General features: G+C 50.9%; 6 protein-coding genes across 6 annotated transcripts; 3 read left to right on the top strand and 3 right to left on the bottom strand.

Moving 5' to 3' along the window:
• Positions 1-1,582: 1,582 nt before the first annotated feature.
• Positions 1,583-7,620, top strand: BDR25DRAFT_338867 (uncharacterized protein). The gene is made up of 2 exons (XM_033693317.1): positions 1,583-7,328; positions 7,394-7,620. Exon 1 carries the CDS (start codon positions 1,821-1,823, stop codon positions 7,293-7,295), a length of 5,475 nt encoding a protein of 1,824 aa, XP_033555082.1. The 5' UTR covers positions 1,583-1,820; the 3' UTR covers positions 7,296-7,328; positions 7,394-7,620.
• Positions 7,621-9,373: 1,753 nt separating this feature from the next.
• On the bottom strand, positions 9,374-10,135 carry BDR25DRAFT_299899 (acyl-coenzyme A thioesteras-like protein 13). Its single transcript, XM_033689250.1, has one exon. The coding sequence runs from the start codon at positions 10,051-10,053 to the stop codon at positions 9,598-9,600; it is 456 nt and encodes a 151-aa protein (XP_033555081.1). The 5' UTR covers positions 10,054-10,135; the 3' UTR covers positions 9,374-9,597.
• Positions 10,136-10,258: 123 nt separating this feature from the next.
• On the top strand, positions 10,259-13,906 carry BDR25DRAFT_250928 (uncharacterized protein). Its single transcript, XM_033686097.1, has 2 exons — positions 10,259-10,937; positions 10,984-13,906. The coding sequence occupies exons 1-2, from the start codon at positions 10,372-10,374 to the stop codon at positions 13,661-13,663; spliced, it is 3,246 nt and encodes a 1,081-aa protein (XP_033555080.1). The 5' UTR covers positions 10,259-10,371; the 3' UTR covers positions 13,664-13,906.
• A 1,146-nt stretch (positions 13,907-15,052) lies between these two features.
• On the bottom strand, positions 15,053-16,233 carry BDR25DRAFT_299897 (haloacetate dehalogenase). The gene is made up of 2 exons (XM_033689249.1): positions 15,957-16,233; positions 15,053-15,847 (listed from the first exon to the last, which is right to left on the bottom strand). The coding sequence occupies exon 2, from the start codon at positions 15,800-15,802 to the stop codon at positions 15,305-15,307; it is 498 nt and encodes a 165-aa protein (XP_033555079.1). The 5' UTR covers positions 15,803-15,847; positions 15,957-16,233; the 3' UTR covers positions 15,053-15,304.
• Positions 16,234-17,001: 768 nt separating this feature from the next.
• BDR25DRAFT_250920 (WD40 repeat-like protein) lies at positions 17,002-18,498 on the bottom strand (the record flags this gene model as incomplete). Its single annotated transcript, XM_033686096.1, has 2 exons — positions 17,002-18,213; positions 18,266-18,498. The coding sequence occupies 2 exons, from the start codon at positions 18,496-18,498 to the stop codon at positions 17,106-17,108; spliced, it is 1,341 nt and encodes a 446-aa protein (XP_033555078.1). The 3' UTR covers positions 17,002-17,105.
• A 136-nt stretch (positions 18,499-18,634) lies between these two features.
• BDR25DRAFT_299896 (60S ribosomal protein L27-B) lies at positions 18,635-19,532 on the top strand. The gene is made up of 4 exons (XM_033689248.1): positions 18,635-18,689; positions 18,853-18,874; positions 18,931-19,126; positions 19,176-19,532. The coding sequence occupies exons 1-4, from the start codon at positions 18,682-18,684 to the stop codon at positions 19,355-19,357; spliced, it is 408 nt and encodes a 135-aa protein (XP_033555077.1). The 5' UTR covers positions 18,635-18,681; the 3' UTR covers positions 19,358-19,532.
• Positions 19,533-19,789: the final 257 nt, after the last annotated feature.

Below are 19,789 nucleotides of genomic sequence, written 5' to 3'. Positions count from 1 at the left end.
GGAAGGCGTGGCCCAATGACGTTGGGCGACAGCGATGCGCACAGGCCAGGTCTAATAGTAAACAACCCCGGAGCGTTTTTATCAACACACACAACTCCACCTTCCATCCCACCTCACTTTTGCGCACTCTCATACAATCACGACTACCATCTCTTATACCCCACTCGCGCTGGATCGCTGAAGCCCCTTGAAGCGCGATCAGACAATTATGCAATTGTACTAGACGCGCTTACCTTGGCCTGATTCTGCTTCACATTCTGGTGCTGTCCTTTGAGTGCGAATATTACCACAGAATCTACGATATGCCCTCTGTCGACAGGGAGGACTCTCGCGACCGAGAGCTCGTCAGACACCAGCATTCATTCTCCTCTGACATAAGCCTGAGGTCATCTATTCCGATGTATGCTCCATCCTCTCTGAGCCCTCAAAACAATAAACATAATCCCCTCAATCGAGAGTAATGCCGCTGACAAAACACCCCGCTGTGCAGGTGGGACAGCTCTGATCCCAGTCGTGCACCTGCACCTCTCCCATTGAATCCAGGCTCTTCGAGCCCTACTACCCGGCCAAACACGTCCGCTGCCATTGCGAAGGCGGCAAAGGCGTTGGAAGATAAAGCACGGGAGAGCATGCCATCAAGCTCATACACGACTAACCCGATGCCGCAGAGGTCTCCCGAACGGTCGCTGATCAAAGGCGCACAGCATAAGCGCATGCAGTCGCTGCAGACCACTAGCGTCAGGGACCTTAGGAGTTTCCTCGATGGCGTCAGGTCGCCAGAACGCTCACCCGAACGGTCGCAAGAACGATCGCCTGAGCGGTCCAGCACAAGGGGTGGAACGCCAGCCCGAGATGGCGAGAAGGACTACTTTGCGACTTCGGGGGATCACAGCCCGTCACGAACCGGCACTCCGACCCCATCAAGCCGCGATGTTCTCAAGGATACGCCTGCGCTACGGCCCTCTACCCGCCCTCTGCAGAGGGCTATCTTGGGAGAGAACACTCCGCCGTCAGCGACCATGCTTGCGCTTCAGACCATGACGGTGCCTCGCGAGCATCTCGACCCCCCTCTTGCAAACATTACCAACTCTTCGACCAGGGCTCCTCAGACCGGCCAGACCTTTGATGCCATATCAAATCAGCTGTTAGGCATCACCACCATTGTGTCCAATCTCCAGAAAGAAATGTCGCAACTCAGCCGCCGGAGTAAGGACAATGCGACTGACCTGGTGAGCTTGAAGGAGGCGACAAGCTCTCGAGATGAGGACATTCGAAAATCGTTGAAGGATTTGCTGAAAACTATGAACGAAGCACACACGGTTGGTACCCCAGGTGACATTTTTCGTTCTGGCAGTGGCTTAGGCGTGAAGGACCCGCACATGACACCGACGAAGCAATTTACACTCCCTCGAATACCGTCTCCAAGCAGCTTCTTGTTGGACGAACGGATCGGCAGCCCGAATCCCTACTCGGTCGAAGGTGCTGCCAGTGTGGCGATGCTCGAAAAAATTATCCGTGAAATGGTTACAAAAGATGGGCAGGAACGACTCCTGGGCAGCTTGCAGAAACTGGTGGACAAGGCGACCGGCGACACAGCAAAGAAGGTTAGCGAACTAGTAGAGTTTGTAAAGCAAGGTTCGGCCAATAACCCCCTTGGATCAAACGCTACACCAGGATCAGCGTCGTTTCAACCATCACCAGGAACAGGCCCCCTGACCCTAAAGAGTCGGGATCTCAACCAGAATATCTCCGTCCCTAAGACGGGAGATGGGACCAAGCCATACTCTAGCCCCAAGGCAGCTGACTTCGTCAGCGACGAGATGCTTAAATTCTTGCGAAAGATTAAGGACAGCGTTGCGGAATCAGGCTGTGTGACTATGGAAACTAAGACACTCGTCCGAGACCTTCGTGGCGAGGTTCTCGGAATGGGTAGAGAACTCGCTCGCAAGGTTGACGATGCGATGCAATCAGCGAATTCTCAAGGCGCCATTGAATCCGGCCGACCCAACCAGGAGATGAGTCTCATCGTTCAAGAGGGTCTCTCAGAGATCAAACAGCATCTGGATCAGGTGATGCGTCAGAGGAGACGCCAATCTACTTCTTCCACTATGACCCGGAACACCGTCGACAGCAATGAAGTGTACGATGTTGTCAAGCATGCTTTGGCAGAGCGTGGGCTTGATCACTTCTCCGCACAAGGTGCACTTCTCGACAAAGAGGCCATTATTTCCGCAGTTCGGGAAGCACACGAAGCGTACAAGCCAGAAATAGAAGTCCAGCAGTTTGGCCTTGAGCGAGATGAAATCCTTCAATGCATTAAGGAAGGTCTAGAAGATTCCCGAGCACCTAGCGGTGCTACAAAGGAGGAAATCATGAATATTATCCAGGATTCAATTCAGCACCTCAAACTTCCACCACCAATCAATGAAGCTCACGAGATACGAGAGGAGGTGTTGATGGCTGTGCGGGAATGCCTTGACGAGTTCAAGCCTGCCCTGGTCCCCCATACATCCCAAGCGGATAGCATATCCAGAGACTTCATTTTGAACGCCATCAGGGAAGGCCTGGTGAGTGCGGATTTGAGTGGGCCCCGGGAGATCGAGATCAACCGAGACGACCTCTTTGAGGCTGTAAGGGCTGGCTTGGAAGGTTCACAACCGCAGAATGAAGCGCACGGCAACGAAATCTTGGGGCGCTTGCAGGGCCTAGTGGACAAAATGCATTTAGAGTTCAAGGCATACTCCTCTGCCAATGGCCGCGACACGGAACAGGTACTCGATGCACTCCGGGATGGGCTGGACAGCTTACGCGCCGAGATCGAGAGCTACGTCGACAAAGCTCAGGATGTCACTCAGAAAGATGAACTCGTCGAAACGATGCGTAACGAGCTTGATCGCTTGCGAGTCGACGTCCAAGGATTCGTGGCCGAAGGACCTCGCGGTGATCATGCCTGGAGCCGAGGTGACATGGTTGGCTACATCAAGTCCGAATTCGAGCATCTCCATGAGGAGCTAAGTTCGCAATTCTTGCCAGCTGCCAAGGACAAGGAACAGATTCTGAGTGCACTCACTATCGGCTTTGAAGACATGAAATCCCAAGTCGCAACCCGTGGCTTAGATCTTGACTCTAACGAAGAGATGAATGAGGCCATGAGGCAAGAATTCGACCAATTGAAGGATGTCATTCTTGGGGACGCTGCCAACCACAAGGACGATGTTTTGGAAAAGCTACAGGTTGGATTCGGTGAATTGAGTGCGAAACTAGGCGAGAACCGCACGTTGGAGAATTCTAATGAGGATATCATCTCCACGATGAAGGAAGAATTTGATCATTTACGAGAGACTCTGGGTGGGGCGTTGGTACGATCCGGTGGCACGGCTGAGAAGGACGACATTATTGACGCAGTACGTGAACTCGTAGACGGTCTTCGTTCCCAGATTGCAATTTCACACGATGATGCCTCAAAGGAGAACCTCACCTCGATCCAAGGAGAGTTGGAACATTTGCGCGAGACTCTTGGAAACACGCTTGTCCGCTCTGGGGGGTCTGCCGACAAGGAAGAGATCCTTGAAGCCCTGAAGTCCGGTTTAGAGGAGATCAAGGAAAGCTCCGGATCGATGAGCATCAATCAAGAACTTGTTGAGGCATTCCGTGGCGAGTTGGAGCAACTTCGTTCTTCTAATGGGCTCACTCGCCAGCACTCCCGTGCTGATACCGAAGAGGTCCTTGAAGCTGTTCGACTTGGCCTTGATGACCTTCGATCGCATCTGGAAAAGAAGATCGACAACCCTGACCGTCACATGTCGGCAACCGGCGAGATTCTCGACGCTTTGAATGAAGGTCTTGAGGGCCTCCGGTCTGATGTTACAAAAATGGTTGATAAGCCGGTCGATATGACCGTCTCCTACGAAATCCTAGACACCCTCAAAGGTGGTCTTGCGAGCCTGCGCGAAGACGTCGATAAACTGAAGGGTAGGAGGGTAGAGGAAGAGGAAGAGGAAGAGGAAGAGACAGTACCAACTGGCAACGAAGTTGTGCTTGCCGAAGATCTCGAGGCCCCAATCACCCGAGATATAGCTGTAGATCCTCCACGCCGGAATGATCTAGAGAAGGTAGAAGTCATGCTAGGGCAGCTCCAGATCAAGGTGGAGGCCATAGATGCCAACTTTCAACATGCACCGCCTGCTCCTGAATCTAACGTCGCACCCGGATCTGCAATGCAAAGCGACCTCGTTGGGATCGAGGAGTTGCTGAAGGATCTTCAAGCCGCGGTTTTCCAACTCCAAGATCGTGAGCAGCCTGCCCTTAATATGGAAGGAATAGCGACCAAGGAAGATACCGATGCCATTGAGACTCTTCTTGGGAACATGAAAGCTAAGATTGAGGAGATTGCCGTCCCTGACCCTGCAACCACGATCTCGAAAGAAAACCTTGAAGACATCGAGCTAGTGGTTCAAACAACTTCAGAAGCGATTGAAGCACTTTCAAAGAAGATTGAAGAAGAAGGTGCCACCAAGGGAGATGTCGCAGTGATCCAGGTAATTGCGGATGACATCAAGAATGCGCTGGATGAAATGAAGTCTGCAAAGCTGGAGGAGACAGAGGAAGAAGTTGTTGAAAAAGCAACCAAAGCTGATATTGACAGTCTTGCCGTCCTCGTCTGCGATATTAAGGCCAAGATCGAAGAGATGAAGATTCCTGATGGAAATGAACTTCCTTCTAAGGCCGACGTTGAGCAGCTCACTGGGCTCATTCACGATTTCCGCGACAGCCATGACAAAATGAAAGATAGCTACGAATCCGACATCGCAATTACTGCGAAGGCATTTGATGATCGTAAGAAGGAGGCAGAGGATCTTGTGGAGAGCATGAATGATGTCAAGCTCGCGATTGATGATATTAAGGAGGAGATCAAGACGAACCTCACTGAAGGTGGGCCGATGGAAGGTCTCAGGGATTCCTTCAAGAGTCTAGAGGACACAATTGGATCGAACTTTAGCATCACCGCAGATGTCAAAGAGCTCATGGAAATTGTTTCTCGTGAGTTTGAGCGGGCACATGGTTCCATCGAAGGGCTTCGAAATGACCAAGAGGAGAGGTCGGCCCTGACTGCGGAGAAACACGACGAAGCCAAGGATGCTATCATCGCCGGACTTGTCGAAACGATCGACGACCGCTTCAATACCCTCATGGCAAAGTACGATGATGCACAGCTGCTTGCCGACGAGCAAGCTAAGGTCATGAAGGAAAAGGCCGAGGAGCAGGAGAGGATCTTGGAGAACACCAAGGGAATGACTGACGAACTCCGTCTCACCATGGATACTCTCGGTGCAACCATCACGGGTATGAAGGATCAATTTGAGGAAGCAGCGCAGAAGCTGTCGGCAGAGTCTACTACTGTTATCCAAAAGATCGATAGTGCCATGGTGAAGCTCCAGGAGCATCAGGAAGATGGCAAGACGGAGCATTCACATACCCGAGATGAGATTGCTAATGTCGAACGGATCTTCAACGGCCTTCAGGACAACATTACTGAATATCATCCTAAGTTCATGGTCACCCTTCGCGAGATCCAAGCCTTGGTTAGTCAGCACTACGAGCATTCACAGAAAGCCAAGGAAACTGCCGATGAACAGACCCGCGTGTGGAATGAGGAAGCTAAGGCACGTGCACAAGAGATTTCAAACCACTTCTCCAATATACCGGCCCTCCTTCCAGCGCCACCTGCTGCCATTGAATCTGTCCAGATATACGACGATAAGCAAGTCCAGGAAAAGCTCGACAAGCTCCTTGGTGATGTCGACGAAGCCAAAAACTCTACCCCGCAACTTGAGCGTCTCGATCAGATCCACAAACAGGTCATGGCCACCGCTGCTGAGGTCAGCGAGTTCGTTGCCAAACAAACTCAGCTCATCACCGACGGGAACGAGACCAAGGAACGAGAGGCTGAAGAAATTGCCCTGTTGGTTGAGCGTCGTCACGCGCAGAAGGAGCAACTCGAAGCTGACATCCGGGGACTCAAGGATGAGAGGGAGCGTGTTTTACAGGAACTGAAAGAGGAGAAAGACCGTGTCGTGCAAGAGCTCAAGGATGAGAAGGAGCGCACCATTCTCGAGGTCAAGGAAGAGAAGGACCAACTCCTCGCCATCGTTGCAGCATTGCAGGTCGAGCGCGAAAATCTTGCTAACCAGAAGGTTCGGCTGACGGGTGAGGTCTCCTCTCTTCATACGGCGCTTGAGATTCGACGAGAAGAGCTACATGTCATGGACGCCAAGGCCGATGCTCTGGAACGCAGGATTCTGAACGGTATCATGGATCACTCACGGGCCCTTATGATGTCTAAAGGAAGGAAGAACCCGGCCAAAGCCAAGAAGCGAATGAGCGCAGATGTCACAAGCGACGCTAGCAAGCTCATGCCTCCTCCGAGCACCGCTGCGAGTGGCCTTTCCATGGCGTTGAAATCTCGCCCTGCCATTCGCCGCAATGGGCCGCCTCCCAACCCGGCCAGTCGTCGAATTCACTCCCTTAGCCAGATCAGTGGCAATTCATCAGCAGGAGCACAGACATATTCAATACCCGGTAGCACGATGTCTACTTCCGGAAACCTTAAACGCAGCCACTCTGTCAAGACCAACTACTTGCGTAAGAGTTCTTGGGCAGGTAGACCCAGCGTCGCAGAAGTCAACAAGGAAAACGAGACATTGAGCGAGGAGAGCGAAACCGAGACTGAACATACTCCAGCTCACTTAGCGATTGAGGATAACCATTCCATTGCCGAAGAAAATCATGATGACATGCACAGTGAGACCGGCACCGAGCGGCGATATAGCTACGGCACAGGGAGTTACGCTGAGAGCTATGGTGAAGGCGAGACGCCTAGCGAATACACGTACGCCTCTGGATCCTCGTACATGACAGGCAGCGATGTTGATCGTCGCACATCCTACGGCTCCACTGTTCACTCCACGCTCCTGGGTGGTGCGGAAACCATCGATGAAGGCAGCGAAGACGAGGGTTCCGACCACTCTGACTACTCCGGCAATGAGGATGACACGGAAACAGGCCCCGTCCTACCATCCGAGATCACAGCGTCCGAAGTCTCGACTTCAGTCCTCGATCCCACAGCCTCAGAAGTCGAGCGCGCAGTCGAGGAAGTCAAGAAAGATCTGTGTCTCTACGCTTTGCCCAGTGATTCAGGCGTGGGCACGGATCTCGCGACTGCAGCGCTTGAACCTCCGGCTAGTGATGCGGATTATTTCAGACGTGCAGCGGAGGAAGAGAGTACGGTTGGGTGAGTGATGTGTATGCGTGCCCCCGCGACAATTATGGTATGCTCTTGCCTTTCTTTGGCCTTGTTGATGGGAAGAGAGAATCTAGCTGACGAGATTGATAGCGGTTTCAGGGGTCTGGTGAAATTTTCTGCCGTCAGGGATGCTTTGGCTTTGTTGGGGGTTTGGGATAGTGGGTTGTTGTAGAGCCAGTTGGCTCACTTGGGGCTGATTGGTATGGAGTACGGTGGGTGGATGGGACGGCGTTTAGCGGCATTACTATGGTTGGCTTTCATGGTTTGTGGATGGTCAGTGTTATGATTTGGACGATGAGCAAATTGTTATTGTCCTGACGGGTTGTGGTGTAACCAACTGTTTACGAAAATGTAATGCCCGTCTGTAATCAGAACTATAAATGTTGACGTTTTAATTTTGCTTTCGAATACGTCCACCGTTGCAACAGTCTGCATCCTCCTGTCGTCCTCCGCAGTTTTAGCAAGGGCGTTAGCGGGCGCAATATTCTCTCTTGTCATGTATCGTGGTGTCATAGGTACTGTGCATTGTAATGGTATCGGGTGACTATCTTTAACCCTCTCCACCGACCTAAAAACCCCAATTTTTTATATCTGCAGGAAATCCATTAAAGAAGTTCGAATGTGTCACTATCCGCAGCAAGTTAGTCTAGCCTGAAATTTCCCCCCCAAAAAAATTCTTTGTTAAAAATGCCCAATGCTTCTAACAATCGCACAAATTCATAGCCTTCTCCACCAGATCCGCTAACTTCGGATTCCACTCACTTGCAGCTCTTATGAATAGGGCCAAGAAACGGGTTCAAGAACTCTACATTTCCATGCCCTCCACTCACCGTGGTAGGGATATTTACGCGATACTAGAGGGTTTGCCTTGGTGTGTTGAGACTCCCCTTTCAAATTTAATAATTGAAACTAGTCGATTTTGTAAGTCTAAGATGATTTTGAGATGTGGGGTTGGGCTTGGTAGTGGCAATCTTAGTTCCAAGGTTGAGTCGGTAGGCCCTGGTCCGTTCAAGTGGAAGAATTACTGCATTTTGTCGCATTCTGTGGGAATTAGCTCAGCAAATGCAGGACACAAATTTGGACTTAAATTAAGCACAACCCATTTTAACATAAATATCCTACTATATTTTCCTCTATATCTAGATATATGTGGTAGTCCGTAGGGGCTGTTGCTGTGATGAAAGATATGTGGACAGGGGCCCTGGAGCCGAAGTTGTAATCGCCTTGGTGATGAGAGGGGCCCCCTTGAGGGCCCACAGTCCATAGCGAATTGGATGGGAGATGGGGTGGGGTCCAAAGGGTTTGGTGGAGTAGATCTGAAGCCTAATAGTCGGAGATTCACCCAAATTGCGCCTGAGTGTTAAAGCAAATCAATATAAATCCGAAGTTGATTGCAATACTCGGGCAACAGCAGCGCACGCCAAGCCAAAGCACCAGTGAACATCTGGACACATGACGGATAGCCACAGCACATGACATAGGCCAATCTACTTTCATATCTTGGCAATACTCGAAACATATGTTTTGGACTTGTTTTCGGCTCGACCCTGCATAATACCACATGCCTGTTGAAGCAAGAGCTTGGGCGGGAACTGTTCGCTGGCTTCGCATGGGCGGGTGAGAAATATATGTCTGGGTGGAGGTGATCGATGAGTGATGTAGGCCCCGTGCTAGGTTGCTGGTAAGTGTGAATCTCTCTTGTGTTTGCGGGGCTGGGGGAGTTTTTCTTTAGACAACTTGGTCAGGAGGGATAGCAAGCAATTACAACTTCAATAGACATCATGTTATGACCCAACGTAGAAATTGATAGTGTAGGTTATACTAGTTAGGTCCCTTGTTGGAACCAGTAAGAATGTGAACAGAATATCGATGCCTGACCTGGATAGCCCCTGTCATGTTCCACGTTTAGTGACAAGGTGCAATAGACTGGTGGGCGCTGTGCAGGGAAGGTTTCTCATTGCGGATCCTTTCGGGACTTTTCACAACTGGTATCAATGGTATGAAATCAGAAGTTATGACAGGTGCCCTGGGCCAGTAAACCACTGGCAGAGAAAATCAGTGGTCATCTATGAATAAAAATTTGACATCGCAAACTTCACTTATATACTGTTATATGATTTAGTGTATCGACATGTGATCCTCCAAAATTACCCGATACTCTACGCCGCGAGGCTCGAAAGGGCTTCTGAAGGTAAAGAGAGGACGGATTGATATTCGCCGTCCGAGTGGAGTCAATCATTCATGGGAGAGCCGAATGAGAACCCAAAGAAGAGGGCGTTATGACGTCGTCACGCTCAGACCTTGACAAATTTGGTATGAGATCCGGTGGCGATGATCGGACCGGGCTTGCCGTCTACAACCTTTGTTATCGTGGCGGTTGTGAACGCTAGCGTGCCTCCGACTTTGCCTGCCTTTCCTTCAACCTCGATCCAGTCTCCGTCTTTGGCGGAGCTCGCATATGAAATATGAATATCGGTGCTGACGCCCGTCTTCACCCTGTTGTCCCACGCAGCAATGGCCATGCCGCCGACCCAATCGATCAAGGTTGCAGAGACAGAGCCGTGAATACCACCGTGGGCGTTGACATGGTTGGTGGTTAGCAACAGGCGAGCCCGCACAAGACCTTTGGAAGCATGGGTAAGCTTGATGTCGGAAAGTAGAAATTGGTAGATGGGACTGTGAGGCTTCCGGCCTTCCCAAAATCTCTCTACATGAGTGAGGATATCAGGATTGGATGCTTCGGCGGCCATGACGAGGGGTACGCAGTCAATTGGACTTGGCGCGGCCATCCGAAGTTGGGATGAAGTGAGGGGTCGTTATAGATGAGACGAGGTAGTGGCACTCTGAGGTTCTGTTCCCAGGATTTTGGTGGTGGCTATCGGCAACTTGGTTTCTCCGACGCCGGTGTCAACGAGAACTCCCAACGTCAGCTTGAAACAGTCGCGCCACGGAACCGGAGCAGGAGACGCCACCGTTGCTTTTGGGCTCTTGATATAGCAATACTGTTTTGGCGAGGACATCTGTCCCCTCCCCCGCTCTATGTGTGCGACGACGCGTCGGCAGACAATATGAGCGATTCCGTGCAGACACCCCCGAGCGCCCCCGATGCTGCCGAACAGCATCCTCCCGAGTTGATGGCTCCCGAGGTTGCGGAGAAGGCTGACCTGAGGAAGGATGCATCGACACCTGCGGATACCCCCTCGATCAACCTGAAAACGCTCACAGACCGGACCTTACATTTCTTAGCGACGGCGAGCAATGAAACCCTCGGGGCGTGCTTGATAGGGCTCGGCGCTGGAACATATCTTGTGCTGGGGAGAGTTGGGCTCCTGCTAATTGGCGTCATGGGCGGGGTTGTCTTGCATGCATCTTGGGAGGGCCACGTGAACAGCATTGGTGAGAACAAAGGTCAAAGCCAGGAGGCGCGAAAGCGAGAGCTGGGCATCGATGTGGTTCACCGCGTGCTCGATTGGCGGGACATTGCAGTGAAGGGAAATGAGAAGAGCTCGGATGACGATTCCAATATGGATGTGAAGCTATACTCCGGGAAGGAGTTAGACTATTCCGAGTTCCGACCAGAGACCGCTGCCGCCCTCACAGAGCTCACCGATGCGGTTATCAGAGACTACGTCAAGTACGTTCACTTGTGGCTGAGACATGGCATATCTAATCGCACGCAGGTGGTGGTACTCGCCCATTCTACCAACTGAATTATCATTCCCTTCCGCCTGCCGCCAGACCTTGACAGCCTTTCTCCTTTCCATTTCCGCGCACCTTTCAAGAAAGCGTCCGGCTGACACGTTCGTCGATTTTGTAACCAACTCGTCCTCGATTATGATCGTGTTCTTCAACGAGCTTTCCGTCGCGCTAGCAGCTACCCCAGGAACATCCGCCTCCGAAGCCATCGATGCATACCTTGAATCTAAGCCCGAAAGCAGCTTGGGAAATATTCTTGACACACAAAATCAGTCCAAGAAGTTGGATATGGTTGCCGAAGATATCTTACAGAACTATTTAGACCCAAAGACGTACAATTGCAAGCCTGCACAAATCTTCTTGAGGAAGGTCCTTGCGCAGCTTATCTTGGATATGACAATTTCGACCTGTTCGAAACCCGACTGGATTAATGGCTGGATAGTTTATCTCCTTGAAGACGGTGAGCCGGATCTCATCAATGTCATCGACGCAGGCGTTGAAGGCTCTTCTGGTCAGCTAGAGAATGTAAAAAATGCAGTCGAGAAACAGGAGAAGGCTGTAGAGACCGAGGCCTCACTGGAGGAAAAGAGAAACGTCGCGAATCACAAGCGAGTGGTAAGCAGAGCGCAGGAAGCTATGGATGAAGCCATGCGGGAAGCGCAAAGGCTCAGCCAAATGATCGCAGAGGATGATGCGAGAAGATTGAAAGAGCTGCGGAACACTTCCAGTACTACCTCGAATGATGATCAATCCGAAAGTACGACCCAGGGCATTGCCACACCAACATCATCGCAGAGCGAGACGCTGGCGGACAACGATGTCACGGATCTCGGCATATCAAACATTCCCTCCATGGCTTCGTCACAGGTTGGGCCACCATCACCTAACATGCCAGAGGAACCACCTAAGCAAGAGCCCAAACATTCCTTCACAAGCTTCGATCAACTAGTGCCAAGCCAACCACCCACGGCTCTTATGGCCAACCCCCCGCCAGTCGAGAAGCCTCCTCCATTAACCCTTCACAACTCGAAGATGTCCATTTTCGACGACTCAATGCCCGGAGAAAAAGCGATCATCAAAAACAAGCCCACAGCTGAGTATCTTATCCAGATCGAACCGGCTTCGCAATATCACTCCGGATGGATGACCGCCCGAAAATTTACCGATTTTGAAACACTGCACGAAGTCTTACGCCGCATTGCTGCTATTACGGGCACTACGGGTTTCACAGAGGCGCATTCTACGCTTCCGGCGTGGAAAGGCCATACTAAAGCGTCACTTCGTGGAGAGCTCGAGAGGTACCTCAATGATGCTGTTCGATTCAAACCTCTTGCGGAAAGCGAGGGCATGAAACGCTTCTTGGAGAAAGAGACTGGCCTCCAAAAATCCTCCGGAGGGAAAGGGGGGTTCCCTGGAATTGGTTGGCCTGGCCAAACCTTTGAGAACATGGGCAAAGGCATGATTGATGTCCTAACTAAAGCTCCTAAAGAAGTAGCTGGTGGGGGAAAGGCTCTCTTTGGGGGCGTTACTGGAGTTCTAGGCAATGTGGCCTCACCTCTTGGGGGGAACAAAAAGAATAGGGGGGACTCAGTATCCAATAGCCCTGGTACCCTATCTCGCTCTGTCACAACACCTACTCCAAGGCACGGACGCGCTGAAAGTACCGTGTCAGAACTTCCGTCGCATATTCGCACCGAAAGTACGATGTCCTCCTTAAAGCGCCCCAGCACAGACTCGCTTCGAAACCCCAATTCCCCAATCATTGATCAACAACCCGGCCGAGAGGCACCAATGGAACGCCGTCCGAGCTACAACCCCGACGGCGACGGCAAACGATCCGGTCGCTCTTCCATCTACGGCCAATCCCGCAGTAACAGCCGCGCGCCTTCAGTAAGAGAAAGCATGGATCTCTCCCCCGTCATGGGCGGCGACCAGCTCATGAATCTCCCACCCATGCCCTCCGACATTCCTGATGACTACACTAGCTCTCCCGTCCGCTCATCTCTCGACCCCTATCACTCGCGGCACCCATCCCGTGCATCCACAACCTCCCTTCCTCTCCCTAACGAACCTGTTCCACCGTTCCCACGCCGTCCATCGGCAACATCAACCACCTCCTCCAACCCTACCAAACCCCAACCCAAACCCACATCTCCAAAATCCTGCCCTCCGCTTTCTGAACAAGAAACCACTGTCCTAGTCGAACTCTTCTTCGCTGTAATCAACGAACTCTACACGCTATCTTCTGCCTGGCAAATCCGCCGCACCCTCCTTAACGCAGCAAAAACTTTTCTCTTACGCCCGGGAAACCCGCAACTCGAATCCATCCGCCAGCTCATTTCCACCACCGTTCTCGACGACAACACATCTGATGCTGGCCTCGCGTACCATTTACGCAAAATTAGGGAGAACACGCTGCCGACGGAGGACGAATTAAAGGCGTGGCCGAAGGAGATGAGTGGCGAAGAGAAGGAACGGTTGAAGGTGAAGGCAAGGAAATTGCTTGTTGAGAAGGGCATGCCTCAGGCTTTGACCAGTGTGATGGGTCAGGCGGCGAGTGGAGAGGCCGTTGGGAAGGTTTTTGATTGTTTACAGGATAGGAGGGTCGCGAGAGGGATGGTGTTTGGGTTGCTTTTGCAGGGGATGCGGGCAGTGACGCAGTAGGAAGGGCGGGTACGTGGAGTGGGTTTCATTGGATTGTGTCATAGAATGTTAATAGTGGTGTGGGGTTGGGTTAGCTTGTACACTTACTATTTGGATTTTGGATAGCAGGGATTCGGAGCTACGGCTATTATATTAAGGATGCGGAGCATGAATATGTGGGCTTTGGGGTGTTGGCTTCACCATTTTAGTTATTTAACATGATACAATGTTGAGTTCAGGTAGTACTTCTAATTATACTATCAGAGAGCAAGCTAGCTAGATGCTATGCTACATATTATCACACAACGTAGAACATAACTTGGGTGGGGTCTATGGAATAAGAAGAAAGAAGAACGCTATCCGCACATCTTGAACCTTAAAATCTGTACGAAGTATGGAGGGAAGACATTGGTCAGGCTAATGTGGAGTTCCCCGTATTGTTCACCAAAGAGGCTGCTACAACTACCTTGAGACTGGACTCATGATTCCACAAGGGCCCACGTGCCCCCAGAACGAAGAACAAGCGCGGGGACCAACTGTGAAGCTGTTAAAGGCATCACCGATCACGAACAACCCGATCTGCTGCACTCTAGGAAAGTCGATGTCGCTAATTCGAACTACTCTGCAACAGTCTCTATGCTCCAGGCCCCTCTCAAACCAATCAGACGACGAGACGTCCCATGACGTACAATGTGCAGTTTCTTCAGATGTGTCAACGTGCGGCTAAGAATTGTGATTGTGTCGATGTCCGCCTCGCCCTTCCATATAACCAGCACACAGTTATCTACATGATGGCATAAGGGGGTGAAAAAGCAATTAGAGACCTTTCTCACGCCCATATCAGCATTTCGCAGCCCATATGGGCAGTACGAAAAAGGCATCGACCCGAATCCAATCCTCAACGTTGGATTCGCATAATGGTTCGAGGGCTAATTAAGGAAGCATTCGAGATACTTGCTGCGGGCCTGAAGCAGAGAAAATCCGTGCATAAATACATAGACTCTGTTTCAGGTCTATATGTGGTTGTATAACTCGTTTGGACACATGCTACTTGCTGAACAACTACAAGACCGTTCGCTCTCACCATGCACTCGGAATATATAGCTTGATGAGGGTTTCTTCGAATAGAACGAAAAGAAATATAGAAATGCGGTGGTGTTGTGTTAAGGGTCTAAGGGATAATGCTGTCACAAGATCTACACGAAAGGGACGGTTTACGGAATGCTTGACTAGGTCTAGTATTCAGGATAGGGACGCTTCGGCAAGATATAGAGCTGACAGAAAACTTCGAGCTTTAGTCAACTAAGAAATCAGGGCATGAAATATGTAGCCTGCAAGTTACGAGCCAGTACTTTCTCGAACATTTTACATCTTCCGAATGTTCAGGGAAAGCATTAAAATGCATTTCTTGGACAGTTATGCTCGTGGATTTAGAGCAGTCAAAATATTGAAGCTTACACCTAAATTCCGAACGTGCGAAAGTGAGAGATTGAAAACAATAGCACCCACTTTTTTTTTTAAGCATGTGTGCCATGATTGGGCAGCGTGAAGGTACGTCTACAGTTAGGCCAAGGTAGGGGAATGAAGTTGAGTGCTTCCCCAGCATAACAAAACGATGATGACCATCCCCCTCACTCTAGAAAACTAGTCAACTCGCCATTCTTAGACCCCTACACCCAACTCCTCAAGCCACTCCCTGATAACCTTCGCCGTCTCCTGCGGTGCTTCCTCAGGTAAAAAATGCCCAATCCCATTACCTAGCCCAGAACTCTTCACATGCGTCCCCTCCTCCACCCAACCCCTCCACTCACTCTCTACATCATGCCTCCTTCCAATGTAATCACTACTATAAACTAACAACACACCCAAATTCCTCGCAATCTTTCGTCCCGCCTTCTGATCCTCTGTCTGCATATCTACATCCTCAAACGCACCAGCTCTATAGTCCTCATTGCTCGCACGAATTGTTTCGGGATTTGTGAAGAACTCGCCGTAGACTTCGAGTGCATTGTCTGATTTAAGCGATGCGAGGCCGACGGGGTTTTTACCTGCCCAGCGTAGGATCATGTCGTTGCACCAGCGGGAGCCGCCGTAGGCGGTAATCATGTCGAATGCGAGAGAGACGTTGGCGAGGAAGGGCCAGTGGAAGTAGCCAACCATATCCGGGACGGAGGATGAGGCGGCCCATTGGGTGGAAGTGGGGACCTGATGGGGCGAAGGTTAAGTTTTAATTTTCGGAATGTAGAACAGGATGCATGAATGTCAGATAAGAAAGAAGATAGAAGAGAACGACAGTGTGAGGAGAATGTCCATACGATATCCATCAAACAAACACCTAGGATCTTGAATCCCTCCACCCCGCTTACGGAAAGCCGATGGCAAATCCTTGCACCGCGATCGTGTCCGATCAGGACCACAGGGATATCCGAGGACGGTGATTTGCTTGTGGATCTCTTTATTTGAGTGTGAAGTGCGGACATCAGTGTTTTTCCAACGGTGAGTTTATCATTCTGCTTAATAGGAGTGCTAGAACCATAGCCCGGGAGATCTGGAGCGAAGAGCGGAGCACTGGAGGGAAGAAACGGAACCAGCTAGTAGCCGATAGGTTTAGAATTCATCCGGCAGGTTGTTTGAAGATAGGGATTTTTTGCTCACTTGACGCCACCTTGGAATCTCATCAACATGTGGAATTAATAGATAGAGTGGGACTCACATATACGAGGATTGAGGATATCCATGAATAAGCACCAAAATCGGGTTTTTCTCTGAGACAGAACCCAAGCCGCGGCTGTAGCAGCATACTTGGGTATCATTGACTAACGTCTTTGATAGGCCGAGGCTGGAGAATTTCTCATCCTGGATCTGGATCGCGGAGGCGGACATCCTCGCAATTTAGACCTATAACTGACACGAATGAAATGAAACAATCGCTATAACTTCAGGCCCAATTGAAGTCTTAGAAAGATTGGGCAAGAATGGACGTTTACGATGGAGGCTTTATATGATGCCAGTGCGCCCTTCGGGATGCACTTGTAACTAACTTATGACGTGATGAACTAGTGATAAACGCTAAAAGTGCACCATCGGAGGCACGGCATTGCACCAGCCCGACGACCTCCGATGCCCCTGCAATAAAACGGGAAAAGGTAACTGGGGATCACGTGGGATGAAGAGCAACAAGAGAAAAGAAATACCAGGATTGTAGGAACGGGTGGACACTCAGGTAGCAAGGTGGAGGCGATGCCATTATTGGTGTGATGTTTAGACATTTGCCGAGGTATTTGTCTCGGTCAACCATGCACCTGATAGGTAGGCAAGCCTAGTACAAGCCCGACTTGGCTATATCCATATGCTAAAAGACCAGCAATGAGCCCACCCAAACTCCAAGGACATGTTCTGCATCTTGATTGAAACGCCGTCGCTATGCTGAAACGAAATCAGTCGAACAATGCCCATGAAAGTATCACTGTTCCCTCGCCAAGACCATTTTCTCTCGTTCAGCTTTTCGCCTCACTCTGCCCTTCTTAGTGTGTTTCCTCTCGTTCTCTTCCCTCCTCTTAATAGCCTTCAATTCCTCTTTCTTGATCTCTTCAGCCTTCATCACCTGTTTGGGTACATGCCTATGCCTTGCAATCCGTCGAATCTCGGGCATGTGCTTGTATCTTTCCTTCAAAGCATCGTCATATTGCAACTTCTGCCGCAGAGCGAACGACTTGACTCCCTGCCGGTCAGACGCTTTGGCGCGCCAGAGACGGATGTTGCCATCGTCAGATCCTGAGAGCACGTAATTGTTGTCAGGGGACCAAGCGACGGAAAAGACTCGCTGCATGCGCTTTGTGTGGTATATGTCTCGAGAGTGTCCCTTTGCACGCTCCCAGATTCGGATTGTCCGATCATATGATCCACTGATCAGCTCCTCTCCCGTGGGACTGAAGTCCACGCTCATCACCGCGGCGACGTGCCCTTTCAGGACATTGAGAGACCGCTTCATGTTCCGCATATCGAATATGTAGATATTGTGGTCTTCGCTTCCCACGGCAAAGTTGAAGGCTTCCATGGGATTCCAAGAGATGGCATTGGAGGCAAATGTGAGGACATTTCGATGAAGCGGAGAACTTGTGCGGAGGTCGTAGAGTATGACAGCACGGTCGGTAGCGCATGAGGCCAGTATTGAGGTTTCTGTCTGGTTGAAAGCGACCGCATTAATGGTCTCGATGGTGGTAGGCCACGATAGGGTTTGGACAGGCGTTCCAGAGGCGCGAGAGGTGTCGTAGATGGCGATGTTGCTGCTTGCAGCAGCAAAGGAGGGGATTAAGCGATGATGGGAGACTGATGTGAAAGCATGCTGGCCTAGCCACGTCGATGTGGGCGGGCTCTTGGAAGGCGTAGTGTAGGGATCGAACATTTTAACGGTTCGGTCGCTTCCGCAGGTAATCAGCCGCTTGTCCCTGGTCCAACACATGCCCTTGACGATGGTGTCGTGCGCCTGGCTCTGCCATTTCTCCTCTCGGCTCGTGAGGTCCCACACCTTTACCACGCCGTCGCCACTGCCAGAGGCAAGATGCTCGAGTCTGGGTGAAATATTAGCCGCAGACTCGTGCTTTTATATTGACTCAATCTTACGATTCGGGATCTTTGGCAAAGGAATACACCCCATCTACATGGCCGGGCTCGAAACTCCCGAGGAATGGCTGCGCGAACATGCGCTCGATTTTTGTTGCATTGAGAGCTCTGGTATACTCTCGCGCTCGCTCAAACGGATGAAGGTCTGGATCTAAGTTTCTGGGTAGGCGTGCAACATTTGACCCCGGGGCCTGCGCTGAGGCAGCCGACCTGCTGAGTGCCTTGATCTTCATTATGGAATTGGATGTTCTCCGAGCACTCTTGCGGGGGAAATCTCAAGAAAGTTTCCCTTTGCCAAGCTCGCTTATATTTTAGCGCCGATGTTCTGCCGACCTCGCCCACATCGACATTTTGTGATCCAACCCCGACTAAGAACGACATCACCAATCCACCCACTGCCGTGAGAAACAGCCACGATGAAGTTGTGAGTGCACCAAGATTCTCTGACAGATGGTTTACCAGCAATACGATCGAGAGACTTCGAGCGATTACGGCAGTCTAGGCTGTCCACTCACTCTGCAACTATTTACTCCCCAGAACACCCATGAAACTCTATTCGGACCTTGCTAACTTTGATTCTTCTACAGCCTTAAGGTCGGACGCGTTGTCGTACGTTTGAAACCATTCGAATCCAACCCCTTCACACCCGCTCACAATGCGAATAGATCATCACCCGGGGCCGGTATGCGGGCAAGAAATGCGTCATCATCCAGCCGCTCGACAATGGAACTAAATCACACCCCTTTCCCCACGCTCTCGTCGCCGGCATTGAGCGCTACCCGTCACAAGTCACCCGCCGCATGTCGAAAGCGAAGCAGACGAAGAAGTCCAAGGTCAAGCCTTTCGTCAAGCAGGTCAACTGTACGTGACAGCAACACGGAAGGATCGGATGAGTTCTGATAGTGGACAGACACCCACCTTATGCCCACCCGGTACACGCTCGAACTCGAGAACCTGAAGGGCGTCGTTTCGGCCGACACATTCAAGGAGGTTTCGCAGCGAGAGGAGGCCAAGAAGACGGTGAAGAAGGCTTTTGAGGAGCGATACCAGTCGGGAAAGAACAGGTGGTTCTTTACTCCCTTGCGATTCTAGGCTTTCCTTTCTATCATGGCTGGGCGTAGGCTGGAATGTTTGACCCGGGTGGAGACCCTACACAAGCATGACGGTGGATATTACAGGGTGGAGAGGCAAAATCGCCCTTGCATCCGAGCATGTACTTCGGGTTGATAAATGAAGCATCAAAAGACTTTTTAGGCGCCAATACCACAACCATCAAATCTTAGTCTTGCGTTTTCTCCCGACTGAATGTCGTTCACGTGTAAACCTTAATCTCGTGTTTCTCGTCTGACTTGATATCCTTCACTAATAGCATGGCTAGAGGTTGATATCCGAATTTTTCCGACTAAAGGATGGGCGAAGCCGATTGCGATGAAGTCGCCTCCTCCACTAGCTGACGTCCGAATCACAAACGACACAGCATTAGTCCGTGCAGCGGAAAAAAGCATAGGAAATACAGCATTATTG

This window comes from Lindgomyces ingoldianus (genome assembly GCF_010093535.1).
Source record: "Lindgomyces ingoldianus strain ATCC 200398 unplaced genomic scaffold BDR25scaffold_1, whole genome shotgun sequence".
NCBI lineage: Eukaryota > Fungi > Ascomycota > Dothideomycetes > Pleosporales > Lindgomycetaceae > Lindgomyces > Lindgomyces ingoldianus.
This window is presented reverse-complemented; position numbering and strand designations above follow the sequence as displayed.